We start from the raw sequence: 27,960 nt of genomic DNA, 5'->3' as shown, positions 1-27,960 counted from the left end.
AGGAGGGACGAAGGGAGAAAAAAAGGCACAAGAAACCCCCATCCCCTCTCTCCTGCCCCCCTCTCTTCTTTTTATCTTTTTTATTTATTTCGATGGGAATTCCACCCCTTCAGTACATAATTTGCAGGGCGGATCTATTGTGGCGTATGGCCCTGCATGTTTCCGGTGTTGGAACAGTGAGGAAAATGCTGTATAGATTCACCGGGCCAGGAAAACACACCTTCCCCCGGATCCTCATCCGTTTGTTTTGATGTATGAATAAATCCTCTATGGGATTTTCTAATTCAGCGAATAATTGTTCGACCCTGAAAACATTGAAATTGAACCCATTCAAGGCCCAAATAGAAATCCAAGTGGGTGTCGAGCACAATTAGACTCGTAGCTCAGATCCCAATTGCCCCACAGTTCCCCCCTGATGCCGCCAAACACCCCCCCCCCCCCGAGTCGAGTCTCCGGGTCTCCGCCATTTTCCTTTCTTCCCATACCCCCCCCCCCCCGAAGTTGACTACGGCCCAATTGGGGGAGTGATACCGCGATGGATAATGTCAATGTCGCCGAACTGGTGGAGCGCCTAGGGAGCGACGAGGATGCCGTGCGCAAAATGGCCGTCTTCAAGCTCCAAAGCAACATCGGCGACCCGTCCTTCGCAGACCTCTTTATCACCGAGGGTGGCTTAACTCGGCTGCGCTATTTGTCCCTCCACGCGAGTGGGAATACATTGGCTTACAGTCTGACCAGTTTTGCGCGACTACTCGAGGTGGACAAAGGATGGGAATGCGTCGACCAGGAGTTAGTCGAACGAGTAAGAATGAAGCCCACCCCAATCTCTCGCGCCTTCGTGGCTCCAGGTCTCCAGAATGCCTGCTAAGAACATCCCCTGGTTTTTTTTGCCCCCCTTAGATTGTCGAATTGATCGTCACCCACCCTCTCGTCAACATCCTTCGAGGTGCCATGTCGATTCTCGTCTCCGTTGTCTCGCACCCCCACTCCGGCGGCCGCTCGTCGCAGCCTGATATGTTTGGCTTCCGAGCTCTCAAGCCAGCGATCGCGCTATATCCTCAGTTTTTGGAGATGCTCGTCAGCCGGCTGTCGTCCGCGGACCATGCGTTGTGTGCAAATGCGCTCCAATTAATCAACTCTCTCATGCGTGACTCGATCACCTTCGATTCCGAAGCCGAGTGGCCCAAGTTCATTCAAAAGCTACAGGACCTGGGTGTAATTCGAGCAGTCTATGTACTCATGCAAGATTCGGCCTTACAGGACCTGGCCCATCCGCTGCTTGAGTTTCAGTCTCTGACCAAAGTTCTGCTTCGGAAGTGGAGAGAACTTCCCCTTAACCAGGAGAAGCCGGAGCATCGGCGAGCACTGAAGGGGATTCATCTCGCCAGTAACCCAGTCAAAGGCTCTGATGAAGCGATAGAGAATGGTGACGACACTCGGCGTTCCAAACGACACCACCCAGAAAAGTGGCGGCGACTTGGATTCGAATCGGAGAACCCCGCTACAGAGTTCTACGAGGTAGGCTTCTTGGGGATGATGGATCTGGCCGACTATGTTCGCAACCACCAAGATGAATTCCAGAAGATGCTCCTTGAGCAGTCGACGAAACCAGCCCGGCAGCGGTGCCCCATTGCCCGCGCGTCCTTGGCAGTGACCTCCATTTTGTATGAACACTTCGAGGTTGACAAGTCCGATATGGAAGACTCGAAGAGCTACATGCTTCTGGAATCACGATCCAGTCTCGATAAGCTATTCAAGCCTTTGCTCCTCCACTGGACTCGGTTGCATGTGGCAGGACTACAAGCGTTTTTCCGGATGTGGAAGGCGACGGCTGCCGAAACAGAAGATCTGGACAAGCTTGTAGAGCTGGTTCGTATTCTAATTGAATCTGTGGTAGGAGGCGCTTCTCGGACGAAGGATGTCCAAGATGTCGAGGAGGAACTGGCAAATTTCGAATACCATCGGCTCCGGGAGCTGCAAATGGAACTTCTCGAACTCACATACGAAGATGCATGGGGCCAGCACTTGCAGCAGGTGCGAGAAGAGCTTCATCATGAAGCGCTACAGTTTGTAAAGGAGCAACGCATTCGATGCTTGCTACAGGGTGCCTGGTTCGCACTCGACTCGAATTACAAGTCTGAACCCGGGTCGATTCCACGACCCTCGGCTACGCATCAATACATCCAATTGTCCCACAACCGACGATATCTGCACTTTGGAGAGTTTACCTCTATGGAGAGTAAAGCTCCGGAGCTTGATGCGCTTCCTGAGAAAAGTGAGATACCTCCGTGGACAGGTCAAATTCTAGTAACTATCGGGATGCTAACCAGGGCTATCTAGTCGATCTTTCTAATGTCTCTTCGGTTGTCTCCAATGTGTCGACAAACCCTGACCACTCTTCGTCGTCTACCGTGAAAACGGCCCCACGCCATGCCTCGACAAAGATTACCATTCACGGATATGCGCAATCCTCTTCCGCTACGGGTCATTCGAAGAACCATGGTCACACTCGGACCGGCAGCCGGTCTACCCAGAAAGAGGTGGTGCTTCTCACGCTTCGGCCTGCCTCACACAGCGTGGCATCAGAGTGGTTGGATGGCCTGCTCATGCTTCTCAACCAACAACCGATCACCACGGAGACAACCAAGTTGATCAATCTTGTCAGCAACTATGGATTGAAGATCCGGCTTCTCAACGTCCGTTTTGACGACGCAACGTTTGCAGGTGAAGCCCCGCCAGTGCCCTCGCGAGACGGCCTGGATGAGGATTACTACTATGATGTCTTTGGCGGCGCATAGCCGCCGGAGTTGGGACCGATTCTGTCTCTTTACTCCGTCTTCTTCTTTTTTCTTTCTTTGACTTAAGGGTCGAAACGTTGTCGATATACCCATTGTGGCTGGATATGTATGATACACTAATTGGAGTCGGACCATGTACAAGCGGGGAAATACCACCAAGTAAATGTTAACGAGAGTGTGGATCAATGAATACCAAATGACAATTGTGCTTATGTATAGCCAAAACTGGTCGAGAGGGATAGATCTGTCGGGCACTGGAGGGGATGAGTATCCCACTAAGAATAATACCTAGGCCATGAGAATCCTCCTCATCCTCATCATCAGGGACGCCGCTGATAAACAAGCGGTGGATCCCCACGCTTGGCGTCATAGGCTTATCGGACGGGGCTTTTGCTCTTCGCCTTTCGCTCCCTCCCCGGACTCGTCATGGATATGGATGGCCGTCCCCCCAAACGACAGCGCCGGTCCGTTCGTGGGAGTGAGTTGCAGAGGGAACGAGCGTCCAATCTATCCGGCACAACGCGTTCCAACCCCGTCGCGCTCTCGTCGCGCCCCAAAGCGACCTCGCAAGCGAGTTCCAGTCAAGCTCACTCAGCTCGAGTTCCTTCTTCCTCGCCATCCCCGCGAAAGTCTGAATCTCCAATCAAACAGACAAAATTCAAATCTCTTCACAATTTCTTTCAGCCAGCAACGGAAGGCCAACGATGGTCTTCGCGGAAGTTCCAACCACAGCGGCCCCTCGCTCCCGTCGCCGAGTCCACCCTTGACGCAGACATCATCGAAGATGACTACGATTCTTACGACGAAATCTTTTCGCAACACTTGATCAGTGTAAATCCTGAGCAAGCTGTTGGTGTACGCTATCGTGACAAGAGTTCCGAGGCGCGGTCATCAATACCCAGACAAACTTCGGTCTCAGGGCCAAAACCCCATTCCGCGAGGCGCTTCCTCATGCCCTCGGAGTCCAGTGGCCATGGCAATCGAAAATATGCTGGTCACTCATCAATGGAAGTTGATCGGCGGCCGTGGGCCCAGCGATTCGGTCCGTCCAGTCTGGACGAATTAGCCGTTCATAAGAAAAAGGTCTCTGATGTACAAGGTTGGCTGGAGGATGCCTTCTCTGGCAGGCGTAAGGAGGTGAGTATTTTTCAAAAGGACTTCAGACATTATCATATCATTACGAGCCCCTCTGCTAAAAGTCCTAGAAATTACTGGTCTTACGCGGCCCCGCCGGCTCCGGAAAGACAACAACGGTAACTCTACTCTCCAAAACCCTTGGATACGACGTTATTGAGTGGAGGAATCCGGCAGTTTCTGAGTTCACTGCCCAAGAGTATATCTCGGTCAGCGCTCATTTTGAGGATTTTCTTGGCCGGGGCGATCGGTTTGGACGTCTTGACTTGGATGATGCCATCGAGTCGAAAGATCCCTCTGGACGACCCTCGCATAATCGACGCATTCTTTTAGTGGAAGAATTTCCTACTGTGCTCAATCGGAATTCCTTCAGTCTGGCTGCCTTCCGTGCCTCGCTGCAACGCTATCTCGCCGCGGCAGATCCTGCACATGGCGGGTGGATACATCCACCCATGGTGATGATTGTTTCAGAGACGCTGTTGAGCTCAGCATCTTCGATTTCCGAAAATCTGACTGTTCATCGGTTGCTTGGACCTGCGCTGTACAACCATCCCAGTACCTCGATTATTGACTTTAACAGCATTGCACCAACCTTCATGCACAAGGCACTTCGATCCGTCCTAGAAAAGGAAGCTCGATGTTCGCAACGTGTGCGTATTCCCGGACCGGCAGTTCTGAACACCATGGCCGAGATAGGAGACATTCGTAGTGCGGTGTCATCTCTGGAGTTCCTCTGCTTGAAAGACGACCAAGCGGGTCAATGGGGAGATACGCTCACGAAAGGCAAGGGCAAGAAGTCCCGGGGGAAATCTGCACTGACGCAAATGGAGGAAGAATCACTCAAAATGATATGTCAGAGAGAAGCGAGTCTTGGGATGTTTCACGCCGTGGGCAAGATTGTCTACAACAAACGTCTTGATGCGAGTCTCATGCCCGCCAATTTTCCGATTCCGCCCCCACCGCCCGCTCATTCATCTCAATCTCATCGAGTCAAAATCTCGCAGGTCGCGGTCAATGACTTAATGGAGGAAACCGGCACTGATATCTCCACCTTTATCTGTGCCCTCCACGAGAACTATCCACCATCCTGCGATGGGGTATCGTTCGTCGATAGCCTCAATGGATGCCTCGAAGCGCTCTCCGACAGTGACATCTTGAGTGCTGACCGTAGACCAGCTCAGGCGGCAAGGCAAGGAGTTGGGATTGGCGCAACGCCATTGAACTCTGGGGTCGATATGCTACGCCAGGATGAAATCAGCTTTCAGGTTGCAGCGCGAGGGCTTTTGTTTGCTCTCCCATACCCCGTCAAACGACAACCAATACCTGGTGATGGGCGGAGTCGGCCAGGCGATCCCCACAAGATGCTGTACCCATCCTCGTTACGACTATGGAGAAAGACTGAGGAGATTGACGGTCTCGTGGATTCGTGGATCAAGCAAATGCTCGATCCTTTCAAAGCCCCTCGCCCACCCCATCGCAACCTGAATTCTCCGGCTGACCCTACCGGTGTCACCTCCTGGAAGACCCTCCAGGTGGGTTCTCCGGCCTCGTTACAGGGGACCAATATCAATTCCTCAGCCGTGACTGTGACCATGATGTCGCGAGACGATGCTCTGCTCCATCAGCTACCCTACATGGCACAGATCAGACGCGATGACCCTGCATGGGAGCAACTGGACCAGATCACAAGTATTCCGGGTATCCGGCTGGACGATGCGGAGGAAGACGGACTGCCCCCCTCACAGCCCCAGAAGACCAAGCCCAGCGGCGTCGGATCTGGGCCTTGGCTGCCTCCACCTCCCCCGGAGGAGGAGAAATTGTTTCTCAGCGACGACGATATTGTGGATGATTGAGGGTGTCCTGTTTGGAAGAATCCTTCATTCTGTCTCGGGGCGTTCCAATTCTCAGACTTTGTCCACCAGGATGTATAAATTCGAGGCTCTTCGGCACTCGACGCCAGTTAATTACCCAACATATATCTAGATAAGCATCCTTGGATGGTGTGATAAGACAGTAGATAGCTAACTCTATCGTAGACCGCAAAGCCCTAGGAGAAGGACAGGTGGGAGAAGAGGAAGTATATAGAGCAGAGAGCGGACGCAGTACTCCACCTTCCACTTCCCGCGTTCCACGCCGTGTCCTCTTTGACTCCACTTGACAACACCTCACTTCCAAGCCCGCAATGCCGCATTGCCACTGATCTTTCCTATCTTCCGCTTCCCCTTGAAAATGATCAATGACAATGACGCGTCGAAACGGAGCCCTGGCGCTTACGCTCTCCCAACCAATACGTTCACCCACTCGTCCACGGGCAATGCGAGAGTGGCACCTCCCTCCCAGCTCGCGCCGAAGTCGGGTATCAACAAGTCCAGTGAGCAGAAGAGAAATGCGGGTCTGGTCGCCGCAGCGGCGCATGCGGTAGTCCCAACCTGGGCTAACATGGTCCTGATGGTTTCCCTTATCTTCGGAGGTTGTTGTGCCAATGTAAGTGCGTCACCGAGTCTTGGAAACAAGTGACTGACACTCTGTTGCCAGGTGTTTGCTCTGGAGGCAATCATCAAGTAAGTTCGATTCGTGTGTAATGCTCGAGATGTCGCCAACTAATTTGGCCTCCACAGGGAGCAACCCACGGCCGGTAAGCCTTGAAGCCTACGGACATTCTCCCCGACCCGTCTTGAACTCTTCACCACAGGTCCGTTAATCACCTTCGCGCAATTCATCCTGTGCGCCCTCTTCACTCTGCCGCATTTTCTATCCCTGTCCGCCGGGCCTCGGGCTTTCTTCCTCAGCCCCCGCGCCATACCGCTACGATCGTGGCTGATATACACCTCCTTCTTCGTGACGGTCAATCTGTTGAACAATTGGGCATTTGCGTATAGAATTTCTGTCCCACTTCACATTATTTTACGGTCCGGTGGTCCGGTGGCTTCCATGGTAGTTGGGTATCTCTTCAATGATAGAAGATACTCCCGGGGTCAAATTTTGGCCGTGGCTATGTTGACAGTGGGCGTGGTGGCCGCCGCATTGGCCGATGCGCAGACCCAAGATCAGACTGTGGAGATTGGATCCGTCTCAGATACCGCCATGATAACCACCGTAACGGGATTCACAATCCTTGCTTTGGCCATGGTACTATCGGCATTCCAGGGAATCTACGCGGATCGGTTATATGCGACCTATGGGCGAGATCATTGGAAGGAGGCCCTGTTTTATTCGCATACCCTATCCTTGCCTCTATTCTTGACTAGCTACCCGCAGCTCTCGTCACAGTGGCGTGTGGTCTCATCGACACCCTCGCTGCTCTCCAGAATGCCTGACCCGGCTGCCACTCCTCTATCCGGCCTCTCGTCGAGTACGATGAGTGGCACGGCTGTTGCCATGCTGACAACAGTCCAAAGGCACGCGTCAGTCCACTCGGTGCTGGGACGGCTTCCGATTCAGGTAGCTTACCTGATGATGAATGCGCTGACCCAGTACTTGTGTATTCGGGGGGTCCATCTCTTGTCCGCCAAGTCGTCGTCGCTGACGGTCACCGTCGTTCTGAATATCCGCAAATTGGTGTCCCTCCTGCTGTCGATCTACCTGTTTGGTAACCATCTAGCATCCGCAGTTCTGGCCGGTGCGGTCCTAGTCTTTGTGGGGGGTGGACTATATGGATTCGAGGGTACACGGCTACGGAAGATCGCCTCCAGAAAAGCACGTTGAACATGTTCAGTTGCATAGCGGTATATTCGATAGCATCGCACGTCGAACTCATTCACATTGCCACACAGATGCACCGGCAAAAGCTCAGGGTAGGCACATGGCGCAAAGCCAGAAGAGGGAGGAGAGAGGAAAGAGGGAACGAGAGAACGAAACAGAATCCTCAAGTTAGAGAGACATACGTAAGCAGATATATCCCGAGCATGTGCATCCGGCCCCAAGTAATTGTACATCCACAATATCACAAAACCGAGTTCCAACGTCCGATACTTAAAACACGGTGCGGTCATCCGCAGCCCAAACGCCCTGTCTTGTCCGCGTCTATAACACCTCGCCCACGATCTTCGCGGCTTCTTTGTACGTCTCGAGCAATCGCTCGCACTTTTCGCGCTCGGCCTTGATGCCATCATCTTCATACAGCAGCTCCCCGAAGAGGTCCTCTTTGTAGAGTTCGCTGACGAGTCTGTTCTGTACTACATCCTTGCTGTGGTTGACGAGCAAATGCATGATGGCCTTGGGAACCTGGTCGGCAATGGTCTCCCGCACAATACTGAAGTAGGAGGAGATAAGCCGTTGGATTAGCTCGGTCTCTAGCATCTCGCGGTCTGTGAGAGTTGGTTCCGCGTTATCGTGCGGCTGTGGGAGGTAGGTTAGTTAAAATCCGTTAAGACCATCCTCAGGAAGAGGTATTACTCACAAATACAGAAACATCGCCTCCGTACTCGGAAGAGACTTGGTACTCTTCGGACGGCATCACTGGCGATCGTACTTCGGCGCGACGAATACTCTGACTGATGCTGGATTCGCCTGCGTGGTTTACGGCTCGGTTCATGGCAGGCTGTGGCGGCGCAGCCGCACTCTGGAGGCCACCCTCTTTGCCAAAAAAGTAGTTGAGGAAGGAATCACGGGCAGTATGCGAACCTCCGAAACCAGTCGGGTGGTTTGCGTGAACGCCATTCAGAGATGCTGTAATACCATTCTCTGCGTTGCGGGGCGACATGCTCCGCGCGCCTTTTGTAGACTGACTTCGGATGGGGAGATTGTGTGATTTGGATTCGGTGGATGTCTCCTCCTCATCCGGTGTGCCGGTAGTACCGTTCGCTGCTCCGAGTTCCTTCATCCGTCGCTTTTCACGCTTCCTCTTTTCCTCAGCTAAAATGGCCTTCCGCTCCTCTTCCTGCTTGTTCTGAATGATGGATGACATGGCCGCGGCGGCGCCAAGGAAATTGGGATGGTTGGTGTTGATATAGGCCCTCTGGATAGAAATCAGAGATTCGACATAGCCCGAGCAAGGTCCCAGGCGTTCGCGGAGAAGGTCTGACACCACTTCGATAAGCTTGCCTTGGAGGCGGGGGAACCGCAAGAGTTCTTGCGATCCACAAGTGTGGCAAATCTTGATAAGCTCCTCGTAAACTAGTTCTACGCACCGTTGGCTAGGGGCCTCCAAGAGTTTAATCTGCGGCTTAACCAGCAGATCAAAAGCCAGCTCCGGCACGAACAGGCTAGGCCGAGGGCCGGTCGAATTGCGAATAGCTGTTCGTATGTCGGACACAGTTAGGTTGTGTGTGGGATCAATCGTCTCCAGGGAATTTCCGAACACCTCGTTGAAAATATAGTAGATTCTTGCTCCGCCACAGAGCTCCTTGGTTGAGATTTCCGACGACGTTCCGTCAATGGAAGAGATGAAGGAGGATGCAAAGCGGGTCATAAGCTGCAGAATCAAGGATCCCCGATGTTCCTTGCCGCTGAACTGTTTGTTGCCGTAGCTAGCCAATTCTTGTTGGGTCTGGCCCATTAAAGTATTGAGCCGGGCCTTGATATCAGGCAATCGATCACGGATGTGTGACATCAGGGTCGTGTTCAACGTCTTGGCTAAGAACTGGGTTCCACAACGGTTTGCCATGTTTCGGTAGGCAGGGTGATGGCGGAAGAAGTCGGCCTCCGCTCGTAGGGCATCCGCCAGAGACTTGCCGGACTGGATATCCTGTTGCGATCGGTTGACTACGCCGATGAATCCAAGTTTCAGAGGGTACACGCGGCCGGACAGAATGTCCATGGCGTTAGTACCGTGATCCATCAGATCCAGCTTGGACAGGACCCCAATGGTCCTCCGACCCATAGGGTCCACCTGTCGCGCCAGCTTCAATGCCTCAGAATTGACCAAATCCACGTTGGCCGGGGACACCGCAAGAATGATGCTGTTGGGCTTGGCGATATACTCTAGAATCAGGGTGCGAGTCTGTTTCTCGATGTCCGACGGTTGGTCGCCAATCGGCACTTTGGTCAGGCCGGGTAGATCCACAAGGGTCAAGTTGAGAACATGAGGGGAGAAGATTTTGAGATTGATCGGTTGCCTGTTGATGCCCTTATTGCTTCCTGCGATCCGGGCAGTCTCTGCTTCGATCTCTTGCTTCACCGAAGAAAAGTCCTCGAACTTGCGGCCGGGGAGATGGTGGAATTCAGCCCATTCATGTTGACCAGCGACGCTGGCTGCCGTGTGCGGCACATGAACCTCGTCGGTCTCAGGCCTGTCGTGACGTTCACTAGGGATGTTGATGAGCTGAAGAATCAACGGACGTCTCGTGACGATGCCGCTACCGCGTGGTAGGAAGTCTCGGCCAACAATGTTCTCTAAGACCGACGACTTGCCGGATGATTGAGAGCCGACGACAACCTGAAAGTATTAGTCCAGAGCTTTCTCACGCACAGCTACAAGGCACGTTTGCTATACAACTCACGATCTGGGGTAAATCTAGCGAGTCATTCCCAATGGTGTTGAACACCAGGTCCTGGAGCTTGTTCACAGTGACGAGCAGATCCTCGCCGAGCGACGCCATGATGATGGAAAATGGGTGTGAACGTCAGCCCCAGGGAGGTTCGCAGCGGCGCACAAGGAGGTGTGTCGGCAGGATAAGACTGCCCTCGGGGTTGCAAGCAAAGTTCTCTCGCAAGGCCGCGAACGGAGTCGGCCTCGGGAGACTTGTTTATGGCAGTTTATAGTCATGTGACGCTGACATAACGTGGTTATATAATGAACCCCATGACGTCTTCTAGTTGGGCCACCCCGAGGATGATATTTCACATGCAGCATCAGCTACAATGGACGGACGGATGATCAGGTCAAGTGTAAGGATTGCAGAAAAGAGAAATGAGGATGATAAGAGGACAAAAAGATACACAGGTAGCTATTTACACACAATACGGCTTTTTGGCCCTTCGGAGCTTCCCTCTTTACTCATCCAGCTGGACGTAGTTGGCTGGGAACAGCCCCCGTTGTCCCTGATACTCTCCAAGCCACCAGTCATCATCAGGGAACTCCTAGAAGAAAAATTAGCACGCGTAATCAACACGCATGAACCGAGACAAGTACTTACGACATTCTCAATCTTCGCGTTCTCGGGGAAGCTGATCTCGTTGTCCTCCGCAGCCTCGTAATCGTAAAGTGCCGTTGCAGTGGGTCCGTGTGCCGAAGCAGCAGGGACGGGCTCGGGCTGTTGCTCGGGTTCAGGCTCTACTGCATGTGTCGGAGCGGTCTGTTTGTCTTCCACGATCTCGACGTAGTTGCCAGGGAAGAGACCCCGCTCTCCGCGGGCATTGACGCCTAGCCACCAGTCCTTGTCTACCATCTCAATATCGGTCACAAACTCTCCTTCACGAAGCTCAATCTCATTGTCCTCGGCTTTGTCGTAGTCGTATTGCACAACAGCACGAGGTCCACCCTCAGCTTGGTTAGAAACAGTGGCTTCAGCTGCAGCTCGGCCAAGATCATCTTCCTCTAGATCTTTCTCGTCGGGAACAGACTCCTGCAGACTCTGGATTGGCATAGCAGGGGGGGGCGAATGTTGCTCCTCGTGGGCATCGGCAACACCACGTGCAACGGGCATAGCTACCCGGATGGGTGAGCTCTCGCGCACAGGAGGAGTGGGGGGCGTAGGAGAACGCGGTTGCGGTGCCGGTGTTGGCAAGACCTGTTGAAAGTCATGCTCGGGCTCGGGTTCAGGCTCCGTAGGCCTCGCCGGTAGCCCAGGCACTGGAATGGGGCGACTAGCCTGAGGAATAGGAGGCGGAGCGGGCACCTCTGCGGCCACGGGTTGAGTAAATTCTTCAGTAACTTGGCCGCGAGTATCACGAACTTGAGAACCAGAATCTGTGGCCTGAGTTTCCTGGTCCTCGGAGGCTTTAGCGTCCACTATGCGGGGCACATTGGCCTTATCCTGGACAGTAGGCACCGGGGCCCATGATTTGCCAGTATACGTGCTCTTCCAATCCCCGTGGCCACTAATTTGGCTTTTGATAGGAGCAGGGGCCACGTCCGCTGCAGGAGAAGCTCCTCCACGTTCTTTGGCCTTGCGCTCTGCCCACAACTGAGCGGGTGTCTTGCCTCCTTGATCCGCGAAAGTTCGACTAGCACTTCCAACCTGTGGGGGCGGAGCAGTCGACGATGCGCTTGCACTTGCAGGAAGAGGCGGTTTCGTACCAGGGAATGATGGGCCTGGGCCAAATTTGTTCGCGACCTTTGGTTTCGGCAGATTTGTTAGTCTCTCCGCATTGGGGCTCGCAGCCAGGCGTTCGGGAAGCGTAGTAGGCTCATTGCGGGGAGCGGGGCTTGGGACTATCGGTGCGTCATCGCTAGGGCCTTCAGGTTTCTGAGCTCTCGCACGGATGGCGGAGATGTCTACCTTGCCCACAGGCTCATAGGCCCCTTTAACGGGGGCAGGGCGATCGTCTTTGAGATCGCCCGACTGAGCGGCCTGTCTTCGAATGGCCGCAATATCAACTTTGCCAATCGGTTGATAGCCCCCTCGCACAATATCGCCGCGATCTTCGGAGACGGGTGCAGGCTGTCGAGGGATAGAAGACTGGTTCTCCGCCTTGAGTTGTTGCAGATTCACCTTCGTCGGTTGGTATGCTGGCTGGACTTTCTCAAGCTGCGTTCGAGTCACTGGAGGCGCATCAGGACCCCAGCCATCATCATCTACACTGGTCGAGGACGTGAGGGGCTTGGGGCGAGACACATTTGGGGCGATCCCACCAGACCGGTTGGGAGTAAATACAGGCTTACTGGCAACGGGAGGGCGGGTACCAGTAGACGAGGCGGGGGATGCGACCGGGGCCTGGGATTCAGACGAATACTTGGAGCCCGAGGAGTCGGCGACTCTTTGTACGATACCCTCGGGGCTAAGATCGCCATCGGCCCTTGCGGTAATTTGAACGTGATAGCCCTAGAGTAGTGTCCAATGGTCAGTCCGACCAGTCGAAGAGTTGAAAAGTCTGCGGGTGGCAGGGGACTAATTCACATGGAGAAACTTAGACACGCTGGCCAGATGGCTCGTGAAGTAACCCTTGGTCCGTTCCGGAACCCCTTCGCCGCACCATGCAATAAGGACATTCTTGGGTAGACCTGTGTTGGGATCGGTGACCTTCACATAAGCGAATTGTACTCGGCCTTCCGAGAATTCGTCGATGAGATCCACCAATTCACCCTCTGCAGGCATGGTCAGCACCAAAGCAAGCTGCAGGGCAGAAAAGCAGGGGTAACCGACCTCCCGTGCTTTGAACCTTCAACACACTCTCTTTGCTCCCCGCATCCTGCTGGAATGCGCTGACAAGTGGTGTTGAGACAGAGAAGACAGCCCATTGCCCGTAGGTAGGAGAACCAGCACTGGAGGGCGAAGCGTTCACGACAGCCTGGTAGCTCTTCGATATGGACGGACCATTGGCTGAAAGATTGAGAGACGCCATGGCTTGCGACAAACACGGAGGATCGGGGAGGAAACTCCAAGCGTTACCACGATTTGACAAGATATGGCAGGTGAAGAGGGGGAATGGAGGGGGGAGCTGTATCATGCACAAGCTTGTCAGTCACAGAACCGAACCCAACTTAGGGGCTATTTTGAGGGGTTGGGAAATGGTAGTTGGAAGTTAAGTGAGGGGGTTGCTCACCGAACGAGACACAGAAACGGAGTACAGATGGAATATGGAATTGATCAAGATTAAGGGATGGATAGTTGCCACTTCGCAACGTGGTCGAGAGAAACCAGAAGTTGATGATTGAGATGTGGAGGAATGACGGTCGCCTGGCGGAAAGGAAGTTGGGTCCACTCCAGGATGACGGAGAACGAGCTATAACAGATGTAGCCACTGTATGTATCTAACGATCTATAACTAGTTAGTTATACACGTCGGTCGTCACGTCATAGTAGTCCTCGCCATCATGTCCTTGTCTCTTTACCTCGCATGATCTCTTACAAAGAGCACACTAAACTCCTACTCAATAATCCCTCCAGATTAGGAACTCGGGACCTATCTATAGAGATTTTTTCAACATTCCCCGTCAAGACACGGTATACAAAACACACCGAGTGACTCAGCCTCCTCGGATCCACTCGATTCTGGCCCTGCGACGCCCACTGAGACCACAAGAACGAAAAAAAATCATATACATCATGCAGCTTTCACCTTCTCCCAGAATACAGTGATTCTGTCTCTTCCCCTCTGCCTTTTCCACTTTTCCGCTTTCCTGTCGCCCTTTCTGAATATTGATTGCTTCCCTTCCCATCTAATATCCATTTCCGATTCACTCCTGTACTGCAATCAAGTGGGAAGGTCATGGGGTCTTCCGAGTCTGACATGCTCGGTCACAATCTCAATGCCAGCGCGTCACCCTACGATGAACCTTCTCATTCTCAGGGCTCTCGTGAGAGCTCCCTTAGCTCACCAATCCATGAAAATCCGAAGTCGCAGGGCTCGGGCGCCGATATTTTGCCTCGAGATCAACAGCAGAAGACAGCCACCTACGACTATGCTTACGAGAAGTCCATGAGCCACGCTGAAGCCAAACTCTTCTATCAGCATCATCAGCTGGCATCGAAGAGTGGCGACAATACAATGCCAGCAAGCCCGGTACAGCCCGATAGACGCTCCGTCACCGAGCCACACGAGGAAGGTTTAGTCACAACCGCCCCGGATACCATTCTTCAGCCTAAGAGCCAGGCTGTGCGGGATGAGCCTCAAGTTTCGCGGCCACACGAGCATCAGGGATCTCCGTTTCGCCTGCGACCCGACGGAGCCTACCAGGAGGAGGCTAGCCAGTTGGCCGCAGATCACTCAGCTCGAGACCAAGCTATGCCTCTGGGCGTCGCTCATACTCAGGGACCCTACCTACCGGCAGCAGAGGGCCTTCGCAGAGCTGGCCTGGGCATTGGGCTGTCTCAGGGAGCCAACAGCTTTGCACCCGGGGGAGATGCTGTCACGTCGGAGTTGAATGCCATCTACCGCAAGATCAGGGATCTTTTGGATCGCCGTGCTAAGTATATGGGGCTATCCCTGCAGAGGCCCGGTGACGATCCGAGAGACCGATCTGAATGGGTCGTCTACCCCCCTCCGCCCGAGCCAGCCTGGGATGATGGCAAGGAATACCAGCCAGGCAGTGTCGGGGGCCCGTCGGACCTGGCTGGCAAGAAGAGAAAGATGGGTGAAGATATTGGGGAGGATTTCGATATGGCTGACTTATTACCTGTCCCAGGACCGTCATCCTGGACATACCGGTTGGATGGCAACAGTGTATATCAAGTGTACGAATCGGAGATCGCGGCCGATCGGCACGAACCAGCTGTTCAGATACCCTCACTTCGAGATTTCTATATGGATTTAGACGCCGTGGTGGATGTCTCGACGGATGGACCGGCCAAAAGTTTTGCTTTCAAACGGCTATCCTACCTGGAGGGCAAGTTCCAACTCTACACCTTACTCAACGAATACCAGGAGATCGCCGACAGCAAGAAAGTGCCACATCGAGATTTTTACAATGTCCGTAAAGTGGATACCCATGTTCATCATTCGGCATGCATGAATCAGAAACACCTTCTTCGCTTCATCAAAAGCAAAATGAGGAAATCACCCGATGAGGTCGTTCTCTTTCGAGATGGAAAGCATCTGACACTGAGAGAAGTCTTTGAGAGCATCAATCTAACAGCCTATGACCTCAGCATTGATACATTGGATATGCATGTAAGTCTGCGTGTCGTGCCCTTGGTTCGTTTCATGACTGACCAAATCTCATAGGCGCACACCGACTCCTTCCATCGGTTCGACAAGTTCAACCTGAAATATAATCCTGTGGGGGAATCCCGTCTTCGTGAGATCTTCCTGAAGACAGACAACTACATCAAGGGTCGCTATCTAGCTGAGATTACCAAAGAAGTCATCTCCGACCTTGAATCCAGCAAGTATCAAATGGTCGAGTGGCGGATCTCCATATATGGGCGATCTATTCAAGAATGGGACAAGTTGGCCGCGTGGGTGGTGGACAACAAGCTCTTCTCCCCCAATGTCCGCTGGCTAATCCAGGTCCCACGTCTCTACGACGTGTACAAGTCAAGTGGAATGATGGAGAACTTTGAACAGGTTATTACCAACGTGTTTAAGCCTCTATTTGAAGTGACCAATGATCCTTCCAGTCACCCCAAACTTCATATCTTCCTACAACGTGTTGTCGGTTTCGATAGCGTCGATGATGAGAGCAAGGCCGAACGTCGGTTTTACAGAAAGTATCCCATTCCGAGGGAATGGGACACGAAACAAAACCCGCCGTATAGCTACTGGATCTACTTCATGTTTGCCAACATCGCCTCTCTCAATAACTGGCGGCAACGTCGGGGGTTCAATACCTTCGTTCTGCGACCCCATTGTGGTGAAGCAGGGGATCCGGACCATCTAGCCGTGGGCTTTCTGTGCTGTCAAAGCATCAGTCATGGGATTCTCCTACGCAAGGTCCCTCTGCTACAATACCTCTACTACCTTGACCAGATTGGCATTGCCATGTCGCCGCTCAGCAATAACGCATTGTTTCTTACTTACGATAAGAACCCCTGCGCCAGCTTTTTCAAGCGTGGACTAAATGTTTCCTTGTCCACCGATGATCCACTACAGTTTGCTTTTACCAAAGAACCTTTGATTGAGGAGTATTCTGTGGCCGCCCAGATCTACAAATTTAGCGCAGTCGATATGTGTGAGCTAGCCAAACATTCGGTTGACCAAAGTGGATTCGAGCTCCCTTTGAAACAAAGATGGCTTGGCTCGCAGTGCAGTTCCCCGGGAGTGGCTGGCAACAACGTCGCAAAAAGCAACGTTCCCGACATTCGTGAGGCCTTCCGGCACGAAACTCTGATGGCAGAATTGTCCTTGTGAGTGATGATACTCTTCGGTCAGAAGAATGCGACAAGAGATAAGGACAGAATGGCTAATCGAACTGTCTTCCCCTCAAACCAGAATCGAGCGATATTCAGAGAGGTCCGGTACCGATGGACGCAACGGGTTGGCCCCTGGTCTCCTCCATACTGCCACAAATACCTCTATGAAACCCGGGGCTCAAAGTATGTCCATGTCACCCTCTTTTTATATTCTCAATTCAAACGTCGCAGTCAACTCGTCCAGAATAACTCGACCAGCTTCCCCCCAATCGACCGCTACGCAGCCATCTGGGTTCTGTAATCAAGATCCTACTCCTATGTCAACCAAGGACCCCGACAGTCCTTGCTCTGATCCGCATATCACAGATCAGGCAACTTCCCCGGGTACGCTATTTAGTCAACCCAGTCGAGCTCATCTTTGCGGGAGTGAGTTTCCCAATCCCGCCAGCAGTAACTCTGCCGGTCCAGATGAGGTCGTCCCCAAGCAGAAGATCTTCCCAGGTATTGTGCATGAGACAGTGCGAAGAGGAAGTATGCTGGCTCAGCCGTCTTCGAATGAGCACACTCATTAATTCAGTACTGCGGATAGGGCGATAGGCAGTCCATAAATATCTGGCAGGACTGTTGCTGTTTCTTGATGACGATTTCGGCATTGTGACGCCACTTTTTTCTACACCCACGAGGTGCTCTGGATTCAGAAAACGGCCCCCTGCTAAGGTTGTTGAGTCCTGTCACCAGCTCAGTCGCGGCATATTTCGGTGTTTCATACAAGGGATAGCCCTTTCTCAGTATATCCCCAATGGTGAGAGACATGGCAGGATGCTTCCACCTCCAGGGCCGTTGTGCTCTCATCGAACTTGGACAAATTCGCCAGCTTATTTGTGACTTCCGCTCAAGTCTACACGGGGAATTCAGGTCGAGACCAGCTTGCAGATAAAAGAAATCAGACCCACAAGCGGCGCTATGGCCTTGAGAATGCAAATTTTTATTAGTTCGACACGCTGGGTATGTAATGCTGGCAGACCATAAGAGACACAAATAATCAAATCAAAATGGGAGACGGGGGTTTCAGACTGCCCAGCTTCCTCTCCGTTCCGGGACCCCCCACGCCTCAAGGGCCGTGTCATCCTCTGCCATGCTCGGCTGCTGGCGAGCCCATTCATGTATATAGAGACGAAGGGCCTTCCATCTCTTACATGCTACAGTGGTGTCATTATCTGGAGCAACCACATAGCCACGCGCATCGGTGTGCGAATCGTCCTGTCGAAGACTATCGACGGTAATGGCAGAGATCCGGCTGAGTTCATGGTCGTAGTATCGAGCAACGCAAGGATAGCCCAGGGAGAGGTAATTGTAGATTTGTGTGACAAACCCATCGTGGAATTCATCATCGAGGGTCTTTCCGGTAGTATCAACGTCATTTCGAGGTCCATCTTGGGTCAATGTATCTCGATGGCTCCTACGAGGACCCGAAAACAGATGAGAGCTTACTTGGGACTCATTCTGGGTCATCGGGGTCATAATTCCAGTTAATACTGGAGATCCCCGTCCATGGCTCTTTTCTTTGCGACAAGTACCCATCCAAAGACCTGGCCCTCGCCCATCTTCAGCTCTATTAGTTGCACACCAGAGACCACCACAGCCGATGCAACGATCTGGAGGTGTTTGCGAGCTCTTATCGACACTGTTGCTTTCACAGAGTGTTCCGTCTGGCGATTGGCTCCAGGGCAGAACAATGTCGTGTCCGAGCATGGGTGGCCTTACACCAGGAGGTTTTTGGATCATATCACGTCCCGTGGACACCATATTAGCATTCTGAGGTGCTACCATTGCCCGAAGTCGTTGCTCAGCGTCTTCCTTGTGTTGTCGCATGTATTCGAGTTCCCAGGTGAGATCTGCGGAGGATTGGCGCCGGGACTTGAGATGATGTGTTTGAGGATACATCCAGCCTTCCTCTTCTATTTCTCTGTCTTCCTCATCGATGGCGAAATGGTCTACGGGCTGGTAGACTTGTTCGTTCGGAAAGGCGGCGAGCGCCTGCTCCTTCAATTGCTTTTGAGCCGAACGAGCAGCGAGAGAGAGTAGATACTCTGAGAACTCCCCATCGCAGCTTTCTCGAAAAATTTTTCCAGTTTTTTGGTCCTCGGTCCTTTTCTGGGACGCCTTAGTGGGGTTTGAGGACGGAGACGTGGATTCTGCAGATTCCGCGGATTCCTCGCTGCTGCTACTGGATGGGATAGGAGGGAGTTCTGGAACGCGGAATGAGTGCCTCCGAGTCTCGTACCGGCGGAGAAGGTTTACATAAGAGAACTTGGAGTCGGTTAGGTGTGTGGAAGTGTCCCGATTGCAATCCCACTGATGTGCGGCTCCCGATGGTTGTGACCGCAAGCTGGTGAGGGCTATCGATGTGCTTCGGGCATCACGTTGATGAGAAATTTCAGACAACTTCCCTTTCACAGATCGGTGCTCTGTTTCGAGGATTTCCGGCTTAAACCGTCTCGGGCCGATGGCAGCGCCGTCAGAGTGACCTGGCGCCGGCGTTTTTGTAGCCGCCAGGGTGGTCCCTCGGTTACTGACCTCGGTCGTTTCGATAATTCCTGGCAGAATTTGCCGGCGCGCAGGGCCCTCTCCTGGTTGGTTTTGATCGCCGGGAGGGGAATTGAAGGCTTTACTATGGTTTTGTGCGCTGTTCGGGGCTGGAGTTGCCTGAGGCCTATGAGAGCTTCGCGAAGTTGTCTCCAGCGGTTGGACCAGGAATCGTCGAGGACGACTGGGCAATTTCTCATCATCGTGGCTTGGTAGAAGGATCTGTTGTCGATATTCTGCACTGTGTGATGATGCTGATGGTCGTTTGTCATTGGAGAGTATGCTCGTCTTCGGTTGAACCAAAGCAGATGTTTCCTCTTGATTTGGTCGAGACTGCGCCGGGGACGGTTGAGGATTCATTTTGCAACTCCTCATAGGAAGGCGCAGATATTTCAATCATGCTCTGTGTGAGATATCAACAGTGGGGGAGGCCAGGCCTAGACAGTAGAGAATCGCATCATTCAAAGAGGTCGCCGCCCATTCAGCAAAGGTGAGCGAATCAATTTCCCAGGAAGGGGGCTAGTGAAGAAATATGGTGCAGGTTTCAGCAAAGATGGTTGTCGGCTATTCAACAGGGAAACTTAAGAACGAAACCCGAGCTTGACTTGGCAGTTGAGAACGAGAACGAATTTGAGGACGACTTGGAGCTTTGTTGAAGACACATCCGGGCGGGGCAGCAATGGTTTACCTGGAAAGGTAGGCGGTGCACGGCAGTTGGTCTATAGTAGGTAGTTTGTGATTACACAGTTCGTTTTGATGAATACTACACATACGTGGAATTTTACTTCATCATGCTCTTATATAGCTACTGGTGTGGCTGTCAATATCTACGTTCTCAAATTGCAATTGATCCCGAGATCCTGGCTAAAGCGATGCAGATGTGGATGCTCGGTTTGAAATCTACAAATGACATCACTGCAGGTAAGCTCTGAGGGTCTGGGCGGCACAATTTCCTCGGGATAAATCAAGCCTATATACACAAGGGAGGATTTAAGAGATTGAAGGGAGTTCTCGTAGACACGCATGCTCGAACATTACAGTATATGGGTAGTGCGGTTTCTAGTGGCTCGGCGCAAGATAACCAGGGACGGTGATCCAGTATGTACTATATACAAAGAAGCCCTATGTTTGGTGCGGTACCCATTCAGCAGTAAGTATCCATATGTGTAGCAAATACAAGGATTAGTTTCTCACATACTGAATATTGGTCATCTTTAAGTACATTAACCATTATATGTTTCTTGGTACTACTGAATCGCTGGATATACATCCTCATCACGTGATCCGGTGCTCCCATGATTGGTTTTTCCTATGTAGTAATTCCACAAACCACCTCCCCTCCTCCACCCCTCCTCCTCCTCCTTTCTCTTTTCGCTAATCTTACAGACAATGAGGTCGAATGAAAAGCGGAAATTTGATTCCCCTGAGGATGACATTGAGGGTAAAATATCACCATCGCCCAAGCGGAGAGTGATAGGGCCCTCTTTACCACCACCCACTTCGCTTTCTGGGCCAGACCAAACACAAAGCCACAGCCAGTCTGACAGCGATAGTGATGACGATTTTGGACCCAGTCTGCCACCGGCCAACGGAGATTCTACAGCTCCTCAAGACCAGCCAGAACATAAGTCAACTCCTTCCAAGGCAAAGTCCGACAGCATCGAAAGTCGACGGGATCAGTGGATGCTGCAACCACCCGACAACAGTGACTGGGCCAACAAAATTGACCCAACACGGGTACAGAGTCGGAAGTTTCAGACTGGCAAATCGGCGCATGCAAAAAGCTCTAAGCAAGCTGATCCTTCGTGGGTCGAAACACCAGAGGAGAGGATGCGACGCCTCCAGGATGAAGTGATGGGCGTCAGTGCCTCATCTGACAATACGGGGGAATCATCATCAATCACTAATACTTCCCGGGCCAAAGCCATGGAAGAGAAGATTAAGAAATTCAATGTGAGATCTACAGATCCAGGCTAAGGAGCTTACCAGGTGCTAACCATCTTTTCCCCCCTATAGGATCATACTGGCAAAAATACTTGGTTGAATAATCAAACTCACGCTCGCGAGAAGAAAGAAGATGACCCAAGAGCGCGCGCCTTTGACCGCGAGAAAGATATGGCGCTTTCTTCTAGTATCTCTAATACACAGAGACGGGAAATGATGAACAAGGCTAGTGGATATAGCTCTCGTTTTACAAAGGGGGACTTTCTTTAGATGTGTGCAATATACTATATAATACCTATCTTGGCCTCAAGGAGCTCTTGCTTTACACTAGTCTTTCTTCTCCTCCCCTGTTATTGATGATGATGATGATGATGATGGATTCATTTGCCTGATAAAGCTAGCTTTATATACATGCTGCTATGTGGGAGTGCTAATAGAACCAGTCCATAGCAGAAAAGTGGCTGCCTACGCCATAGGCAGAATTGAACCATCAACTAGCCGGTTCCGCCCACATAAAAGAAATAATAATAAAAAAACTATTAAAACTATATACTATCTATATTACTAGTTTACTAAGATTTAATATTTAAATAACTAGATCTAATATAAGATAGCTAAATTAAAAAAAATATATTATTAAAAAAATATTTATATATAGTCATTATTAAAAAATATAATAAACTATTAAAAAAAACCCTAAGGTCTATAAAAATTATTAAGATAGGCTAAAAATAGGTAAAGTATTTATAAATAAAAAATTATATTTTTATTAAAAACCTTTAAAGCCAAATCTTTTTTAAAAGCAGTAAAAAAATATATATAGAGATTTAAAGCTATCTTTTTTTTATAATTATCCTTACTAAATCTATTAAATATTAACTAAGAATATTATCTAAAAAATATTAACTTCTTAAAGATTATATAGTATAAGATTAAAAATATAGTTAAATTAGGTAATATAAATAAAATTTTAAAAAAGAAATAGCTTACTAAACTCCTTTTAGTAAAAGTTAATTAAAATACTAATAATTATAAAGACTCTTTACTAGTTATTTAATATATATATATATAAATTAGCTATAATCTAGTTTATTTTTAAAAATTAATTATAATAATACTATATAAAAAAATAAGATTTTTAGTTAGTTAAATTATATTAGCTAATAGCTTTTTTAAATATTTTTAATAAATTTTTTAAATTAATAATTATATACTAAATTAGTTATATTATAAAGTGTAGGAGTTTAAGGACTTAGGTAAGGGTCTGCCTTAGGCCAGAATGGCACTACTCCTGATCTAGAAGGATGCTTTAAATAGATAGGATAAATTGAATTGATCAAGGATAATAGTTCTAGATAAGAAAGCTGGTAGTCTATATAGGGTATAAGAACGATTATATAATAATAGGGGTAAATAATAGGAAAATAGGATCTACTTAGCTAAATAGCAGTAGAATAGATAATTTAGAATAAATATATGATTTATAATATAATTCCTATATTATAGAATAGAAAAAAGGGGTAGATAGTCTAAATAGAAGGAGGGTTATCTTTTAAATACTAATTTAGTAGAATAGAAGGGTAGAAAAAATAGATACTTAAAATAATAAATAGAAAAAGAAAAAATTTTTAGTTTAAATCTTAGTTAAATCAGAATTAAATAAATATTCTTAATAAAAATTCTTTAATCTAATATACCCTTTTTAGCTTAGAAGATAGAGATAAAATAAATTAAACTAAAAAAAGTATAATAATATCCTTTAGATTTATTTAATCTATAAAAAATAAATACTATTTAAATAAAAAAGTCTTTATTATTTTATTAATAATTATTTAATTAAATAGAACTTATTTAATTTTAATTTTATCTATTTAAATCTTTTACTATAGCTAATAATAATAGATATCTATATAATATAGTTTAGTAATAAAAATAGAATTTTTTTTAATTAAAAAATTAATAGTTCTTTAGTTATTATATATTATAGTGATATTATATTTTAGATTAAATTAGATTATTTTTAATAAATACTAAATCTATAGAAACTATTTAGATATTACTAATAAAATAAAAAATTTAGCTTTAATAGTTAATATAATAATAGTTTATTATTTTTTAATATTTAATTAATAAAATTACTAAATAAGGTAAATATATAATTTTTAGTGCTTTTCTACTCTATATTATTATTATAGTTAGTATTATTTACTATTTAAAAAATCAGATTGAAATAAATACTATTATATATAATTATATAATTTTTAGTTTTATACTAATATAAAATTATATACTTTATTATATAAAAATAATATAAATAAAGTTAATAAATAAATTTAAAAAAGATCTAGTATATTTTAGCTAGATTAAAATAGATTATAATAATAATAAATAAAATAAAACTAACTATTTATTAATAAATATAATATTAGTTTTAATTAATAATAATATTTTTATTTAATTAGTTAAATTAGTAAAGATTTTTATTTTAAAAATAGGGTTTTTAGTAATTTTAAATTAGTTATTTAAAATTAATAAATATTTTTTTTATATAAAAATCTTAGTAAATCTATAGCTTTTTAGTTAGTTAATTTTAGATAATTTTTATATTAATAAATAAAAAGAGCTTTTTTATTTTTTTAAAATTATAAAAAATATATAATTTTTATTTAATTTCTATAGTATAGATATAATTATTAAAATAATAAATATTAAATAGATTATTAATAAAAAATTATAATAATAATTTTTTTATCTATATAAATATATAGATCTTTTAAAATAAAAAAAAGGCTTAATTAGATTAATTTTAATCTAATCTCTTTTTACTATAAAAAAAATAATATCTTAAAACTATGAAATATATAATTTAAATAAATTATATAATTTATTTTATTATAACTAAATAAGATATAATAGTAAATCTCTTTATTTAAAATACTATTTAAAAAGATATTTACTATATTTATTTACTATATATTTAAATTAAATATAGTAATAATAGCTAATAAGATCCTAAAAAATCTAGTAATAAAGATAGTAACTTAAATATTTAAAAATTTAATTAATTAAAAATTACTATATATATATATATATATATTTTAAACTAAAATAAAAAGCTATTTTTATCTAATTTATAAGAAAAAACCTATTAAAATAGTAAAATCTAATAAATAGTATAATTTAATTAATTAATATTAAGATAATTAGTCTAATATAAATAAATAATATTATTTTTTAAAATAAAAATTTATATATTTATCTGATTTAGCTTTTAATATTTTACTTTTATTATATTATAGAACTTAGATTTATAGATATAGTAATTAATATTATATAGTAAATTAGAAAATAAAGGAAGATTATTAATAGTGATCTTTTTTAGCTAATTTAGTAAGATTATAAAGAAATAGTATAATAATATATTAATAGTATTAGTTTAATATTATTTATTAATTAAGTTAAATAATAATAATCTAGAATATTTTAAACTAAGATAAATATCTTAATTAAATCTAGTATTATTAATTATAACTATTAATTTTAAAAGCTATTATTTTATTAGTTCTATATTATATATAAAGTATATTTAAGATAAAAAAGATATATAATTATAATTATTATCTAATATATTAAAGGATTCTAATTTATTAATTTTTTTAGATATAAAAGGAAAGAGTAAAGTATTTTTAATAATCTTATTATCTAAGTTATAAAAATAGTAGATTATTTTTTTTTAGTTAATTTTAAAAACTTTAGTAGTTATTATTTATTTTATTTATATTAAGATTTATACTATTTATATTATTTATAATAGTTATAAAAGAAAAAAATTTTAGTATATTAATATTTTTAATAATCTTATTAAATTTAGATAATATAAATATCTTAATTTAATAATAATTATTATTAAAAATAAATATATTATTATAAATAAAAAAAATAAAAAAATTAGTCTTATTAAAAATATAGTTATATATATAAATAATATAATTTAATTAAAAAATCTAGATATACTGTATACTTAAGATATTAAAACTAATAAAATAACTAATTCTTTTGAATATAAAAGGTTTTTAATATAAATATAGATTTTATATCTATAAACTTAAAGATTTAATAAATCTAGTTTTAGTCTTATATAGCTAAATTATAATTAACTAAATTAATTAAATAAAGCCTAATATAGTAATTTTTATTTTAATTAGTAATTTAAAACTTAATTTAGGATATAAATTACTATATTTATAATTTTAGGCTATAAATTTTCTAAAAAATTAATATTTATATATATAGATCTAGTTAATAAAATAATTAATTTATTAATATATTCTATATAACTATTTATTTTAGAATAATAAAGTAAAGTAATATTAGTCTTAATTCTTTTAAGAAAACTAACTAATAAAAAAAAATTCTAGTCTTTATTATAGTAGATTTATTTTAGTTTAATACTAAAATAGATATTAATAAACTATATTTTATTAGATAGGGCTTTAAAGATTTAGTTTTTTAATCTAATATTTTTTAATAAATAGTATTAAGTAATAAAATAAAATAAATAGCTAATATAAATATTATAATTAAATATATAGATTATATATATAAAGTCCTAATATAGGGGTTTAAGTAGTTTTTATTTTATATTTATAGAATAGTAAGATATTTAGTATTTAATTTTACTTTTTTAGTAAATATTATATAATTTAATAGTATTTATTTAATCCTCTTTAGATATATAATTAATTAATTTAATAAAGACTTTTATAGTAGCTAATTTTAAATAGGTTAAGGTTTTAGTATTAATATATTTTAGTTACTAGTGCTATAAATTAAAAATATTTAAAGCTAAATAAGGCTCTACTGATTTAATTATATAGGTTTATTAGTAGAAATAAATAGGTCTTTAGTCCTAAATTATATAGTATAAACCCTAAATAGTATATATAGCTATAATAGATAGATATATCTATTTAATTTTTAAAAAAATAAAGATATATATAATAAAAGATTTTAATAGATTCTATATATAATATAGAGAAGATATTAAAATAGAAATCTAGTATATATATACACTATTTAAGATAGAAGGGCTACCTATTATATAATTAGCTAGGTCAGAATAAAGCTATTCTATATCTAAGGATTATAGTAGAGCTATCCCTAACTAGGACTTCTTTAGCTAATATATATAGTTTATAATTAATAAATTATATATAATTATTATATATATAGATATTAAATACTATATTATATACTAGTTAGTCTTATAAAATAATTCTTAATTAAATAAATAAATATATCTAAATTATTAGATAAATATATAATACTAATTTTTTATTAAATATAGTGTTATTTATAAATTTAGATAATATAGATTTAATAGTTTTTTTTTATATATAAATAAATTTAAGGTAATTATATACTTTTTTAATCTAATCTTTAGCTTTTTTAAATAGCTTTTAATTAATTAATTAAATTTTAACATTAATATAATAGTAATTAATAAAATTATATAAACCTTTATATAGGTCTTTATTATATAAATAATATTATTTTTTTTATTATAGATTTTTTTAATTAAATTTAGACTAAAAAATAATATAAAATATTTTTAATAATAAAATTTTTAATTAAAATAGATTAAAATAAATTAATTTATAATAGTATTTAATTAAGCTAAAAAAAAAGGTAAAGTATTAATAGATTTACTTTTTTTTATTTAATTAGTTAAGTTATTATACTAAAATTCTATAAAATATAAAGATAGAGATATAATAGATTCTAAGAAATTATATAATAAATACTAAGGGTCTTATATTTTATTTATATTTAGTATTTTTGTTTTAAAAAAAAGGCTCTTTTATTTAGTTAGCTATATATTAATTAGTTAATTTTTAATAGGTCTTTACTAGAATAGATATTATTAGTAGATTATATAATACTTTTAGGTTTTAGTAAAAGGAATATATTTATTATATAGTATTACTATAATATTATAGGGTTAATTAAGATTAGATATAATTTATTAATTATCTATAAAGAGAGTAGATAGGATATAACTAGTTATATAACTAGTATAGCTAAAGATTTAATTATAATCTTAAGAATTAATCTTATAATTATAGTATATTTAGGTCTATATTAATTATTAAGCCTTATTAAAATTAAGCAGAGATCTAGTATCTCTTTAGATAGTAAAGATAGTAGATTTATATAGTTAGGATAGAAGAACTAAGTAAGTTAATTAATCTAGATTAATATATTACTATATATTATAGATTCTAGAAGTTTACTAAATATAGTTAGACTATAGGATCTAGTTATCTAATATATATAGGATAATAGCAGCTTTAGTACCTACTAATACCTAAAAGATCAAAGGTTTAGGCATTAAGGCTAAAGAAGGAAAATGATTTATTGAAAAAGTGATAATATAATTAAGATAAAGATAGATATACACTTAAAAAAGAGGTATCTAGGCTTATAACTGTTAGACTTTATAAACCACTCAACTAAAAGAATATTTAAATATAATTTTAATTAAGTTAGTTATATTTAGTTATATCTAATTAGGATAGCTTAATCTGATATACCTCCTTTAGGTT

The 27,960-nt window shown here is 43.9% G+C and overlaps 8 protein-coding genes across 8 annotated transcripts; 5 read left to right on the top strand and 3 right to left on the bottom strand.

Annotated features, from left to right (window-relative positions):
* Positions 1–535: 535 nt before the first annotated feature.
* N7459_003721 (ELMO/CED-12 family protein) lies at positions 536–2,798 on the top strand (the record flags this gene model as incomplete). The annotated part of the gene is made up of 3 exons (XM_056942905.1): positions 536–802; positions 901–2,275; positions 2,341–2,798. The coding sequence occupies 3 exons, from the start codon at positions 536–538 to the stop codon at positions 2,796–2,798; spliced, it is 2,100 nt and encodes a 699-aa protein (XP_056802788.1).
* A 426-nt stretch (positions 2,799–3,224) lies between these two features.
* Positions 3,225–5,785, top strand: N7459_003720 (uncharacterized protein; the record flags this gene model as incomplete). The annotated part of the gene is made up of 2 exons (XM_056942904.1): positions 3,225–3,935; positions 4,004–5,785. 2 exons carry the CDS (start codon positions 3,225–3,227, stop codon positions 5,783–5,785), a joined length of 2,493 nt encoding a protein of 830 aa, XP_056802787.1.
* A 376-nt stretch (positions 5,786–6,161) lies between these two features.
* Positions 6,162–7,637, top strand: N7459_003719 (uncharacterized protein; the record flags this gene model as incomplete). The annotated part of the gene is made up of 4 exons (XM_056942903.1): positions 6,162–6,416; positions 6,468–6,493; positions 6,551–6,567; positions 6,625–7,637. 4 exons carry the CDS (start codon positions 6,162–6,164, stop codon positions 7,635–7,637), a joined length of 1,311 nt encoding a protein of 436 aa, XP_056802786.1.
* A 318-nt stretch (positions 7,638–7,955) lies between these two features.
* N7459_003718 (dynamin-related GTPase DNM1) lies at positions 7,956–10,471 on the bottom strand (the record flags this gene model as incomplete). Its single annotated transcript, XM_056942902.1, has 3 exons — positions 7,956–8,270; positions 8,332–10,308; positions 10,373–10,471. 3 exons carry the CDS (start codon positions 10,469–10,471, stop codon positions 7,956–7,958), a joined length of 2,391 nt encoding a protein of 796 aa, XP_056802785.1.
* A 394-nt stretch (positions 10,472–10,865) lies between these two features.
* On the bottom strand, positions 10,866–13,376 carry N7459_003717 (putative actin binding protein; the record flags this gene model as incomplete). The annotated part of the gene is made up of 4 exons (XM_056942901.1): positions 10,866–10,952; positions 11,009–12,856; positions 12,932–13,119; positions 13,178–13,376. 4 exons carry the CDS (start codon positions 13,374–13,376, stop codon positions 10,866–10,868), a joined length of 2,322 nt encoding a protein of 773 aa, XP_056802784.1.
* Positions 13,377–14,243: 867 nt separating this feature from the next.
* N7459_003716 (uncharacterized protein) lies at positions 14,244–16,823 on the top strand (the record flags this gene model as incomplete). The annotated part of the gene is made up of 2 exons (XM_056942900.1): positions 14,244–15,644; positions 15,699–16,823. 2 exons carry the CDS (start codon positions 14,244–14,246, stop codon positions 16,821–16,823), a joined length of 2,526 nt encoding a protein of 841 aa, XP_056802783.1.
* Positions 16,824–17,893: 1,070 nt separating this feature from the next.
* N7459_003715 (uncharacterized protein) lies at positions 17,894–19,771 on the bottom strand (the record flags this gene model as incomplete). Its single annotated transcript, XM_056942899.1, has 1 exon — positions 17,894–19,771. One exon carries the CDS (start codon positions 19,769–19,771, stop codon positions 17,894–17,896), a length of 1,878 nt encoding a protein of 625 aa, XP_056802782.1.
* A 1,029-nt stretch (positions 19,772–20,800) lies between these two features.
* N7459_003714 (GPALPP motifs-containing protein 1) lies at positions 20,801–21,625 on the top strand (the record flags this gene model as incomplete). Its single annotated transcript, XM_056942898.1, has 2 exons — positions 20,801–21,364; positions 21,428–21,625. 2 exons carry the CDS (start codon positions 20,801–20,803, stop codon positions 21,623–21,625), a joined length of 762 nt encoding a protein of 253 aa, XP_056802781.1.
* Positions 21,626–27,960: the final 6,335 nt, after the last annotated feature.

Source organism: Penicillium hispanicum, assembly GCF_028827665.1.
Source record: "Penicillium hispanicum strain IBT 35686 chromosome Unknown utg000003l_segment0_segment0, whole genome shotgun sequence".
Taxonomy (NCBI): domain Eukaryota; kingdom Fungi; phylum Ascomycota; class Eurotiomycetes; order Eurotiales; family Aspergillaceae; genus Penicillium; species Penicillium hispanicum.
This window is presented reverse-complemented; position numbering and strand designations above follow the sequence as displayed.